General features: G+C 46.0%; 1 protein-coding gene across 1 annotated transcript in view; it reads right to left on the bottom strand.

The window, feature by feature from the left end:
- Window positions 1–2,461: 2,461 nt before the first annotated feature.
- MARCHF4 (membrane associated ring-CH-type finger 4) overlaps window positions 2,462–13,405 on the bottom strand; it is a 108,429-nt gene continuing 97,485 nt past the window's right edge. The window contains exon 4 of the mRNA XM_043577763.1: window positions 2,462–4,331. Coding sequence (XP_043433698.1) covers window positions 3,964–4,331 — 368 coding nt within the window. The 3' untranslated portion in view covers window positions 2,462–3,963. The remainder of the gene's footprint in view (window positions 4,332–13,405) is intronic.

Consider the following 13,405-nt stretch of genomic DNA (forward strand, 5'->3'; position numbering starts at 1 on the left):
AAAATAGCAGCAAATTATCTCCTAGAGGCTAAAAAATTCTGTGATTTTCTGTGCTCTAAGATAGTGACAGATTTGATCTTTGACAGACAGGGACAAGGCCTCATAATTGTGGGGTCCTTCTAAATTTTGTGACTATGATTAGAGCCCCCAATCTGTCACTTTGCACCACTCATTTGGAACCAGAACCAAAAGCCTAGTCCCCAGATAGGATAATTTTTTACTTTTGTTTTTTTCTTTCCTAGAAAGAGAGTACTCTGTGATCTTTTTTTGGCTCTTTGTCCATAAAATTGTGGTTGAATTATGTCCATCGTCCTTTCAGAATTCCCCAGCATCCAGATATGGCCAACTTTCTATTACACAGGCTTCCATGCAGCCAGGATATTATCTGGACAACATCAAATATCGATTGTTACTTACACTCAGGTTTATCAGGTTTTGTTTGTTTGGTTGGCTTTTGGTAGGGAACAGAAATAGTTTATATTTATTTATGCCCAGTTTCCCCAACCTCCACATTTTTTTTTGTATACCTCCACCATGATGACACTGGGCTGAACCAGATTTCCCTTAAATTGGTGTCAGCTGTCCTGCAGGAGTAGCATAAAGTGGATTGCCTGGGATTGGATTCTGTCTAATCATGGCCTAGTTACTTAACCTCATTGCCTCAGTGTCCACATCTGTAAAATGAAGATAATAATGGCATCTACTTTGTCAGTTGCTGGAGTACTAAGTATGTTGATACATACACAGCAGTTAATTTGGTGCCTGTCACATACTGAGAACATTAGGCATTAGCTAGTATCTTGTCCCATGCATGGGGCCATACTTGCAGATGATTGCAAGTGAATTCTCTGAAATCTAGACATTTGTCTCGTGGTATGAAGGATGGTTTGCACATTGGAAAGGGGACAATGGTCACTGGTTATCAGGGTGCACTTCTCCTCATTCCCCAAGGATGCATATGAAAAATAAAAACCCAATTCGTTCATTTTTGTACCCACAAGTACAGGCACGGGGAATTCCAAGGCACAGGGAATTTACCACCCCATTGGGTAGAGAAGTCAGAAGTTGAGATTTCTTTTCTGCTCTGTGACTGACCTTGAGAGCTACCATGTAAGCTGACGGAGTAGGAGGCTGGTCTCCTGCATGCCGAAGACACTCCCATACTCTTTCAAGAGTGTTTTACTCATTCGGAATATTTATTAAACACCTACTGTGTGCCAGGTACTACTGTAGATCCTGGATGTGAGGCAGTAAACAAGACAGACAAGGTCTTTGCTCTTTTGAAGCTTGTATCGTCAAGACCCAACAAACTCCAGAATGCTATTAGAACTTCAGTAATCACCTCTTATTCAGTACAGCAGATTCTGAACGACCCCGAATGACCATAAGATTCTGAAGTGTCCTGTGAATCACCCAAAAAGGATGATATGAAAGCCACTATAGTTTTGATGATATGCCTATTTTGTTGCATTCTAGTATTTTTGGGAAATAATCTAACACATCTACATTTTCCATAAATACTGAATTAAACTGAATGGCCCATTCCTAGAACCCGTAGAAAAATAGACGCCTTTACTTGTACCATTTTGTCAGTTTTCTCTTGTTTTATTTTAAATTTTGTAAATGTTTTTTTTTTTAATTTTTGAGAGAGAGTGAGATAGAGTGTGAGTGGGGGAGGGGCAGAGAGAGAGGAAGACACAGAATCGGAACCAGGCTCCAGGCTCCGAGCTGTCAGCCCAGAGCCCGACATGGGGCTCAAACTCACGAACTGTGAGATCATGACCTGAGCCAAAGTCAGACACTTAACTGACTGAGCCACCCAGGCGCCCCGGTTTCACCTGTTTTGTATGTTTTCCTTGTATGTGGGCTTTGGCCTCTCACCAATTATTATTTCCTTTCTGAGCTGCTGGACTGTAAGCTCCACCAGGGGAGGAACCTTCCTAAGCCTGTGCACTTCCCACTGAGGAAGGACATTGCCTGGCCTGTTGCTGACCTGAGTGAGAAGGGCCTGGGAAAATTGAAGGGAGGAAGGGTCTTATCTGCTGCCTGGTGATATATGCAAGCCCTCTCTCAGAGCCCTGCCTGGGAGCTTTTTTTCTGATGTTCGACAGAAAACTTTCATGGGAATGAGGTCTTAACACATTCCTTGTCCTGTGTTTCTCTCAGCTTCTCTGAAATGACCCGATGGGGTAAAATTTCTCCACATTTCTTCCAGCACTAATGATCTCTGCTTCTAGGAGTCCTGGGCAGAAATTTAAAGAGAGTTTGTGAGTTGTTCCTCTTTTTAATCTTGAAGGAATCCATCTTGTAGGAAGCCAGAAAGAAGACACTAGGGGTGGAACAGACAAAAGAGAGAGAGAGAGAGAGAGAGAGAGAGAGAGAAGGGAAGGCAAGATTATGCCACAGAGGGAGAGCTGGGCAGAAGAAGGGAAAACTCACATATTGAAAAGGACACTAATGATAGGGAAAGAAATTTTATTTTCAAGCTTTTAAGAGAATAATACAAACAACAGAGAGTTTTAAAAAACCCTAAAAACTAGTTTAAAAAAGTACTTGACAGTGTCCCTTTAATACCCATGGATGGCGCGGCCATTGTGCATTGACAATGAGAAACTGTGCAGGTGACCACCCCAGTGGCCTTGCTGGCAAGGCCCCAGGAACCAGCAGCCTGGGCTGGAGGGACAGTGCTCCCTGACAGGGTCCCTGGGCCCTGCCTCGCTGCATGGGAGGGACCGGGGAGTATGTAGCACTGAGGGATTACACCCTCGGATGAGGGTCCCAAGTTGCAAGGAATACTTAGATTGGTCTCCACTCCACTCCTTGGGACACATCCAGCCAATTTCTTCCCATCTGCTACAACAGCTATCCTGGGGGGCCCCTGGGTGGGAGGTGCTCTGCCCTAGGGGGCCCTGGGTCTCTGCATGCGCCAAAGCAGGAGAAGGCATGACATTGAGCATGTCCTGGCCATGGGCAGGGTTGGGTAGTTGGGAAAGTCGCTCCTGGATTGACAGCTTTGAAGGCTGAAGCCACAGCAGCAGGACTGTGCTTGAGATACCCACAGGAAATCTGTACTTTTCTCTAGTTGTGTGTGTGTGTGTTTCTTGTAAACATCTTTGAGCCAAACCACCAGAAAATAAAGTAACAAGGGCACAAAAAGACACCCATCTCCAAACCAACCTAAACCCTCTTTGAGCCCATCTGAAACTGGGAGTTCCCGGTTTGGAAGGAAGCCGAAATCTCCCTCCCTCTGGGGGCTCACACCAACATCTCCCTCCCTGCACCTTGCCCCAGAGCCCCTAAAGCCATCTGAGTCAGGAATCCTGCCCACCCAGACGAGCCCAGGAGCCACAAATGCCATCTGTCATCCTTGCCAGCCCACACCCATCCCTCTCCCTCCCCACCACTGCCCCAAAAACAGCCCAGGGAGAAACAAACTCAAGCGGAAAACAAGGCAGGCTACAGTGCTTTTCCTTTGCACACTCTTTGCCCCTTTGCATTTTTTCTCCCACCACTTGCGCACACAGGGACACCACCGCCGCCACCTCACGTCGCCCTTCCCAAGCCTCCTTTTCTCCCAGGTGCCCTCACCCGAGGGCAGTAATCCCAGGTGGATGGGCACATCTGGGATTTTTGTCCTTGTGTTTTGTTACGTTCAAGCTGTATTGCGCTTCCTTGTTGAGTTTGTACTGGTTCTTCTTGCTCTTGTTGGAGGATGGGGGTTGACCGATTAGAATCACGAAAAGCGCCCTGGACACCCGACTCACTCGCTCCAGCTCTGACCCTGCCTCCAGGGCCCCCACGAGGCCCACCGCCTTCTGCCTGCCCTCTGCTCCGGCCCCTGGGATGCCACTTTGCCTCCCCACACCTGCTCCCCAGACTGTGGCCTGCCAGGCCTTGGCCCCTTCCTGGCCCAGCCTCCCCACCTCTGTGCATGGTCACGGCCTCCTTTCCAGGTCTCTCCCCTCACACTGTCGTGACCCTCATGACAAGCTCCCGGCTCCCGCCCTGGGGGCCCCGCTGTTCATGAGGTCGTAAGTGACTCAAGATGTGCAGGATGGTGTAAGCACAGTGGTGATCGGACAGAGGGCCTGAGGGGTGGCTGGCCGCCCTGGCAGGGCCTTCCTCAGGGCCGGGGGCACCCACAGCCTCCTCTTCGGAGGAGGGGACATCAGCCTGGGTGGATGAGGAGGTCCGGGGGTTTGTCCTGCCTCCTGACTTTTGATCTTCCAGGTCTTTCGTCCTGTCATAGTTCAGCACTTTCCACTGCTGGTTGACAGCCTGCCACCGTTTAAAGATGCGGTACACAGAGGGTCCCTCGTGCACGATGAGACCTGGAGGGGCAGGGAGGGAGAGAGAAAAGGACAAGAAAGAGACAGGACGTCACTGCTGGAAAAATGGTCTCCCTATGCTTACACACAGATGTGCACATTGGGGCAAGCTGGATTTGTATCGGTTTGATTTGTTCTTTTCAAACCTCCCTTTCAGAGCTGAGCCCCTGTATGCCTAGGCTTCACGAGTCTTCAGAAATAGAAGGTGGAAGGCTACCACACGAGTTCAGGAAATGGTCCAGTGCCTACATGCAACGCGTTTGCCCACCTCTCCTCCACCCCTCCCACCTCTTGGCTTGACAAAACCCCAAGTCATCATCTGTTGAGGCATAATATAAATATGTTTTCCTCCCTCTACCATGTAGCCATGGCACCAGGCATTGAGCAGATGTTGAATGAACCGTGTGCTTTCAAAGGCACCATGAAAGATACCAAGGGTCATTCCATACCTGCTAGATGATGTCTGGAATTACATTGGTTAACTCTTCGCTATTTAACAAATAGTCGAATTCTCTTGAAACACACCCCTGGGAAGGAGAGCTTTGATACAGTTCTACTGGCCAGAAGCAGTGTAGAGTCAGAAAGAAGCCATACCAGACAACCGGAAGATAAATATTATGTGCCTATGATGTGCCAAGCACTAGGTGTAGTGCAGTGAGCAGGACAGGCAGAGTCCTGCCCTCCAAGAGCTTATATTCTAGCAGAGAGACAATAGCAGGCACACAACCAAACTGATAAGACTATTTCAGGTGATGGCAAATGCTATGAGGAAGATGAAATAGGGTTAAATAGCCACTGGCTGCAGATACTGAGGGTCCTGCTTTATCGAAAGGATGGTGAATAAGGAGGTGGTGTTTACATTGAGACATAAATGATGAGAAGGGGGGGACCATGCAAAGATCTGGAGAGAGAGCATGTTGGTGGTAGGAGTGCTAGTGCGAAGGCCAGGAGGTGGGAATGGAATGCACGTGCATCACAAAGAAGGTCAACATGGCCAGGGTGCAGTGATGAGCGGGAAGTACAAGGAGATAAGGGGGCACAGAGGGGCACAATATGATGAGGCCTTATAAGCCATGGCAAGGGATTTCTGTTTTGTCCTGAGTATAATGGGAAGCCATTGAAGGGTTTTAAGGGAGGGGTGAGGGGTGATGTGATCTAGTTTACCCTGCAGAAAGTTCATTCTGGCTCCTGTGAAACAATAAACTGATGAGGGAGAACAGTAGGAGCAGGCGACCAAGCAGGAAGTGATGTAGTGATTCAAGCAGGAACGGATGGTGGTCTCTACCAGGGTTATAGCAGTAGGTTGCATGAAAAATTGTGTGGTCAGGACGTATGTAGAGGCAGAGCTCACAGGCTTGCTGACAGATAAGTTGTGAGTCAAGTGAAAAATCTGGACAGCCCAGGAGCTTTTGGCCAACAATACACTAGTGGTGTGCCATTTACTGAGATGTGGATAGCATGAGGGCGGAGGGGGGGGGGGGGGAGGATTTATGTGGTGTGGCCATGACTGTATTAGTTTCCTACTGTTGTTGTAACAAATGACCACACACTCAGTGGCTTAAAACACACAAGTGTTCTCTTATAGTTCTGGAGACAGAAGTCTATAGTGAACGTATCAGAGGGCTGGTTCTTTCTGGTGGCTTTGAGAGGAGAATCCATCTTCTTGCCTTTAAGCTTCTAGAAGACACCTGCATTCCCTGTCTCTTTCCTACATCACTCCACCTCTTTGTTCCAATGTCACATCTCCTACCCTTCTGTCATTGTCTCTTTCTGAATCTCTCTTATAAGAACCTTGTGATTACAAGTCCACCCAGATGACCCAGAATACCCTCCTCATTTCAAGAGTCTTAAATTAGTCATGTCTGCAAGTCCCTTTTGCCATAAAAGGTAACATTAACAGGCTCCAAGGATTAGGACCTGGATCTTTCGGGGGTCATTATTCAGCCTACCACAGTGATTAATAGTTATATTTTGATTATGGTAAATTTAAGATGTCTGTTAGAAATGTCACTGGAAGGGCCAGGTATACAGTTGAACATATGAGTCTGAAGATTAGAGAGAGGTCTGGCCTGGAGGTAGAAGTCATCAGTGTAGAGGTAGAATCTGAAGTCTCAGGAATGGCCCAGGAAGGCAGACAGATTAGAAAAGAGGGACAATGACAGATTCCTGGGCCTTTTGATATATAGAATTTTGGCGGAGGTAGAGCCAGCAAAGGAGGTCCTGAATGAGCAATAAATGGCATAGAAGCAAGACCAGCAAGTGTAAAGACCCAGAAATCTAGAGAAGGACACATTTAAATAAAAAGAGTGTGCTAACTCTTAAATTCTGTTAAGAAAACGGCTCATGTGGAATGAGGGGTGACCACTGCCTTGGTGGGCACAGGTGGAAGGAGGTTGATAGAAAATCAAGTAGTTCTCATCCAAGTGTCTTTTTCTTCTATGATTCATCAGTTAAGATGGAAGGGATACAGGAGGAAGTGTTGAAGATTATTGGGGAGAAGAAAAAGGGGGAAATGATTATCTTAGAAAAGTGGGAGACTGAATTTACAAAGGAGATATGGTAGAATTGTCTGACAGTGCTCAGCAACCATTTGAGGTTTGTGGCCACAAATTTGAGGTGAGTTGTATAGTTTTTCTCCATAACTTCAACTCCTGGCTAGGTGCACCTATGGAGTAAGAAAGTTGGGTTTCATTAGTGTAGACTTTTTCTGTGAAAGAAAGACAGTAAGAGAAGACATAAGATTTACGGATGTTGGCAAGGGAGGGATTATTAAACTGACCCATGGAGTCTGAGCTGAAGAGGAGGAAAGGGATACACAAAAGTGATAAAGAATAATGAAAAAAGGAAAAATGGAAAGTAATAGGGTCAATGCCAAGAGTTCTCTTTGAAGTTATAGAATTGCTAGAGTCAGTGAGCTACAAGGATAGGGGTGTGGAGTGATGGGCAGAGTGGGATGTTTAAATCCAGATTTTGGAAGTGGTATTGTTCTTGGTGATGATGAGGTCTAGGGAATGTCCACTTGAGCAGAGGCTGAGGTGGGCTAGAGGAAAAGGCTTGTGGAGTAAAGAGATAACCAAAGAGTTGGACAGGTTATCTGTATCAGCCATCCTCAGTGCTATTAGGACAAATGTCCCCTTTTTATAATAGGTATAGTTTGTTATTCCCTTTCCTATCCTGAAGTGAAATTCATAAGGTAATATAAGCTACTATGGTTTCTTTTTTAAAAATAAATTAATATAATGCACTGACAAATAATGTAAAAAAGAACAAAGGAGACGTCATTTAGACCAGACAATATAAGTTTCAGCAGAAATTCTAGGGCACAACTACATTAGAAAACAAACAAAAACCTCAAACATTTCTGAAATGCCCCCCTAGGAGATGGTACCACCTCCACTGAGAGGCACTGATCATAGAGATGCTGAAGACAAGAATAGTGGGAGGGAGTGCATGAACCAGCTGCACCCAGGAATGGGAGGAGTGAGTAGGCAGCCAACAGCCAACAGCATCAACAAGGGGAAAGGGACAATCAAATATGATGATATGCACTTCAAAGGGGCTGGGGCTTCTGAAGGATAAAGGAAGAGAGGTGGTTTGGAAGGGGTGATGGAGAACAAGAAGGATGCGGACCTCACCTCCACTCGCCGTATAATACAGCATATGGGAAAAAAAGCAGCTACCACTTGAGAAAGCAAGAAACAGTGTCCTCAGAAGAAGCTGTTTCCATGAAAGGAACACTCAGAGAAGTTGCTGGTGACAGGCCATGACATCCAGAGGAAGGGCTGGGAAGATGAAGCCAGCTAAGGGATGGGCAGAATAGGAAAGTGATGATTGTCCATATTGTGAGAGTGGTGCAGGAAGGTGGGCCCTGTGACAGGAAGTGAGATGACTCGGGATTCACCCTGCAGCAACTGTCAGTGTAGGGATGGCTGCTGGCCTGGCCTCTGGAGGGAAGAGCTGACTCACAGGAGCAGTGATGAGTCACTCCAGCATCCTCAATGTCAAGCAAAGAGACCAGATGGAAACCTCTCAGTGCTCCTCCAACCTTGAACACACTGTGATTCTAGGAGACAAGATAGCCACCCACCACCGCTCCTTCTTCTACTATGACAATAGTTCCTGAGATTGCACTCTGGCCACATGTTTTCAAAAGTTTGTTGGAGAGACCATCTCCCTGTGACCCAGTTGTTCCTAATCTTTTGGGTCACATGCCCCTTTGAGGATCTGATGAAGGCTAAGGACCACCTCCCTGGAACACAAACCAGACATAAGAATTTAGGATTCATATATCTTCTGAAGACCATCTATGGATCCCTATTTGTGGCCTGATTCTAGACAAGGAGACCTCCTCTCTGCCCCTTGTCTCGTCACTCTCTCCCAGTGTACTGACCCTCATCACGTCCTTCAACCTTGTGAATATGAGTCCTGTGGCACTGCTTCATTCATATGTTGATTAGTTCCACAAGCTCTTTTCCCTGTGCGGTAAGCCCCTCGAGGACTGAGTCCAGGAATGGTTGAGGCCTGGGCAGTCAACACAGTAACAGGAGTTTAATGAAGCCTTGGTGATGATGGAGGAGATAGGGGCCTCAGGGAGAGAGAAGCAGAATCTTTTGAAGCCCCAAACTAACTCTTTCCAATAAGAGCCATACACTTGATTCTTAATTAGCTTCTTGATCACACAATTTTACCCTGATTGAAGAGGGTGGCTTAAATTTTGGGTCTGAATGCTGCCTTCTAATTATCTAACTGTCTAGTGATCAGGAAGTAATTAAACCACTTTAATGGATAGGAGGCTGAAGGGGAGAAAGTGCACCTGTTTTTGTAGATAATGCTTGTTTGGCAAAAGTGGGAAAAGCACAAACTACCTTATTTGCATCCACTCCCCTTAGTTCTTCCTCTGCTTCCCGCTCTACAAATTACTTATTGATTCCTTGGCTTGTGGAATAAAAAAAAAAAAAAAAATGGAGGAAGATCGGTGGGGCTCATCTAATTGGGACAGGTGAAAATAGGCAAGTTGAAGAGTTGGGAGAGAAGGAAGATGAGTTGGAAACGGCAGTGGATGGAGAGAGAGGATGAAATTAGAATAGGAGGGAAAGAAGTTATTGGTGAAGGAAGGCAGAGAAATAGAAGAGGATGGAACATTATAATGCATGGCAATACCAGAAACTCAGTAAGTTTTGATTCACTGGGTGCTTCTCTCAAGTTGTTTCTTTTTCTTTTTTTTTTTTTTAAGTTTATTTATTTAGAGAAAGAGAGAGCTTAGGAGGGGCAGAGAGAGAGAGGGAGAGTGAGAATCCCAAGCAGGCTCCGTGTTGTCAGTGCAGGGCCTGACATGGGGCTTGATCTCACAAACTGTGAGATCATGACCTGAGCCGAAATCAAGAGTCAGATGCTTAACCAATTGAGCCACTTAGGCGCCCCTCTGGGGTTGTTTTCTATTTAATTTAATAGTTACCTTGTAACTACCCACATGGTGCCCCACCCTGGGCTGTATTGTTGGGACATCCAGTCCCAGAAGAATTGCCACCTTCATCTCCCTAATGTCTCTCCACCTTTGGGGGCAACTCTTCCTCATAGAGCTGGAGGATCCTTAAGTGTCAGAACCCTTTGCTTGTCATCATTATCTCTCCCCTGAGCCTCCAGCTGAAGCGGCCCTTTGGTTAGCCCATGAGGAGCGAAGGAAGGTGGCCATTGTGAGTGGGTGGTCCTGTCTGCTTGGCTCCCTCTGCCCCTAAGTCGCTGATGACACAGCTTTGTCAGGGAGTCCTCAATCCTTGGTTGGGATTGGCCTCCCAATCATGGCCTGCTGAATTTTGGCCACTGGCTCTTGCTGTGTCCCAAGCAGTGAGATACAATTTAATTCTATTTAGGTGATATTTCCTGAGTACCTACTATGTGCTTCTTTGAACACCTGTGATAGGACAAAAAAACTTGTTCTTATTATATACGGAGGTAACAGGCCAAGGTTAACTGAGAAGCCTGCAGAGAAGCCTCTGGTCCCTCAGCAATGCCAAAATCCCTTCTTCCCACCCCCTATTTCCTGTTACTATCCTGATCTAAGTGGCAAAAAAGTTGCAGACAATTCTACAACAGTGCTTCTCAAACTTTAGCATGCATCAAAATCAGCCAGGGACCTTGTTAGAACCCAGATTTCTAGGCTCTGGACCAAGAGTCTGAATCAGTAGGTCTTGGTTGAGGCCTACGAATTTGCATTTCTAAGATGCTCTTGAGTGACACTGATCCTGCCTGTGTGTAGAGCACACTTGAGTAACACTGCCTAGAACATGATCCTTGTCGTGGCCTACTGCCTCATGGAAGGCTCGAGATTTTGATCAAATAAAGAGCTGTGGGTAATTTTTTAAAAATCTCTGGTTCCCGATGCAGTAGACATGAAGATGTGAGGCAACTAAAGAAATGGATGCTGCTTCTTCTGGACCCAAAGAACTTTGGGTCCCATGTTTTAGAGGCAACTTGCCAGTGAACATGCATCGGACATGCAGAGTATCTACCACTTTCTAGCCTTGTGGATTTAGGTAAGTCACTTCCTCTTCTGAGCCTCAGTATTTCTGTCAGTAAATTGGGACTGATACCACCTTTCTTATAGGGTTGTTATGAGATTAGATGAGGTAATGAGTCGTATGTGCTGATGCCTGGGACTGTGCCTGGCCACATGATATTGAGTATTGGGGGGTGGGGTGGGGATGGAGATGACAAAAGAGGAAAAGCTCACTCATATCTTTTCCTCCTTCGCCAACCCTGTTCCCACGCACAAGCACCTGTTCTTCGTCTCCTAATTGTCCTTCCCAATCCTCAGTCTGAGTCATTGTTTACAGATGAACAAGATGCTGGAGCCAAAAGGAGCTCTGGAGGCCAGCTGATTCTGCAGATGTGGTGACAAGCCTCCACTCCTGCCTCCTCTCCCCCTGCCAGGAGCCTTCAGCAGTGCCAGTGGGGGAATGCTCCCCGCCTGCAGGGCTGTCCACTGTCACACAGCTGCTGGCCAGGACTTACATGGAAGGCCACCACTGCCAAACTCCTCTTCCGGACATTACCCCTCGAGAGCTCAGCCCTGTCAGAATCTGCACTAAAGAACCTGTCGGGCAAGTGTGGGAAAGATCAGTCTAACCAGCTAGGGTTGTTTTTGTTTTTGTTTTTGGTTTTTTTTGCAGGGGAGTGGAGTGGTTAGGAAGTGGCGTTGTGAGGTGACATTGGCAGCGCCTCCACCTCCCCAGTATTCATGGTGACAGCTTTGTGCTTCTCAGAAGTGTAACCAGAATGTTCTTCTGGGAGTCTCCCTATGGATGATGAGATGTGGATCCAGGGGCCTCATTTGGGCAGGCTCCCCTTGACTCAAATGCTTTGGGTCCTGGTTTGGCCTACTCTTTCAGCAATAAAGACCCAAAGGACAGAAGATACTGAAAGCCTTCGATGAGGGTGAAGCAAAATCACCTTCCCCTTCCGTTTCCATCCCGTTGATGCCTTGTCAGTGTCCAGGGAGAGGCTGTCCCCTTGGCAGTGACTTCTATTACAATTCCCTTCCTAGCAGGGTCCTTGCTGGACTGGTTGACCTTGGTCACACCGTACAGAATGTGTCTAAACCCATCAGGGCCAGAACCTTGCCGGTCCCTCTGCCCATCCAGGGCATTGCAGAGACCTGTGAGAAGACCTCAGCTAGAAAATCATGAAGAGCACTGATGCTCCTTGAAAGGAATGTGCTTAACTCAGTAGGACTGGGCAGGGAAGAGAGATATCCTCGGAGCCCCAAATATCCCTGCATTGGTATATGTGAGGGGTCCAGGCCTGCAACTGTGTGTGTGAAGCTGATTCCCAAGATACTGTAGCTTTTGCTTATGAGACTTCTCTACAAAGCTCAGGGCTCTCACTATCTGGACTGAAACTGCCAGAATTGCATTGCTCAGTCACTCTAGGTGATGGTGATGAAGGTCACAGTGATGATGCTGATGATGGCAATGGTGACAATAGCAAGTACTTATGGAATGCTTGCTATGTTCTGTCACTCCAGCAGGGCTTTGCAAAATATACAAATAAATAAATAAATAAATAGGCTTTGCAAATCTAGTGTACCTCTCACAGAAAGCCCATAACGTAGGTGGTATTATCTGCACTTGACAGAAGAGGAAACTGAGCTTGGAGAGGCTTAGCATCCTGCCCACGGACACACAGCTTGTCCATGTTGGGGGAACGTACACTCAGGTTCATCTGAAACAGAACAGTGCGGTGTGCCTGGGCTGCTGCTGCCTCCATGCTGCAGGTCATGTGCTCCCCCAGAGACAGCAGTTATGGAGATCTTTTTTTATAATAATCTGTAGGTATGAGTATACAATTTCTACTTGAATTTCTAATAAGCTGTCTTTTGTACTTTGTGTTTTGATGTATACGTGTTACATTGTTATAATAGAGTAGTTAAGGATATGGGCTTTGAAATCAGATGAAACCAGGTTCTACTTATATGGCCTTGGGTGATTTACCTCTTAGTCTCAATTTTTCTTATCAGGAAAATGGGCATTTTAATAGTAACTACATCATAAGGTTATAGGGAATAAATAAGATAATGCATGTAAAGTACTTTTTAGTGTTTGGTACATAATGAAGAATAAATTTTGGTTCTTATTTTATAAGCATTATTACGAAGTAAGTTTCACACGGCTTCATCTCAAAGGAGTTATGTTAAAGTTACAAAAGTAGTTTATTTAAGCAAATATTCCCAAATTCTAAAAAGTGTTGTCTTTTAAAATCCTCGGATTTTAGGGGCGCTTGGGTGGCTCAGTCCGTTGAGCGTCTGACTTTGGCTCAGGTCATGATCTCACGGTTCATGAGTTCAAACCTCACATTGGGCTTGCTGCTCACAGCGTGGAGCCTGCTCTGTATTCTCTCTCTCTCTCTCTCTCTCTCTCTCTCTCTCTCTCAAAAATACTAATTAAACATTAAAACATGTTTAAAAAAATTAAAAAATAAAATAAAATAAAAATAAAATAAAATAAAATAGAATCCTGGGATTTTAATTTTTGTTTTACAACTTTTTTTAGTAGAGTCACACCGAATGTGGGGCTTGAACT

Source organism: Prionailurus bengalensis, chromosome C1 (assembly GCF_016509475.1).
Source record: "Prionailurus bengalensis isolate Pbe53 chromosome C1, Fcat_Pben_1.1_paternal_pri, whole genome shotgun sequence".
NCBI lineage: Eukaryota > Metazoa > Chordata > Mammalia > Carnivora > Felidae > Prionailurus > Prionailurus bengalensis.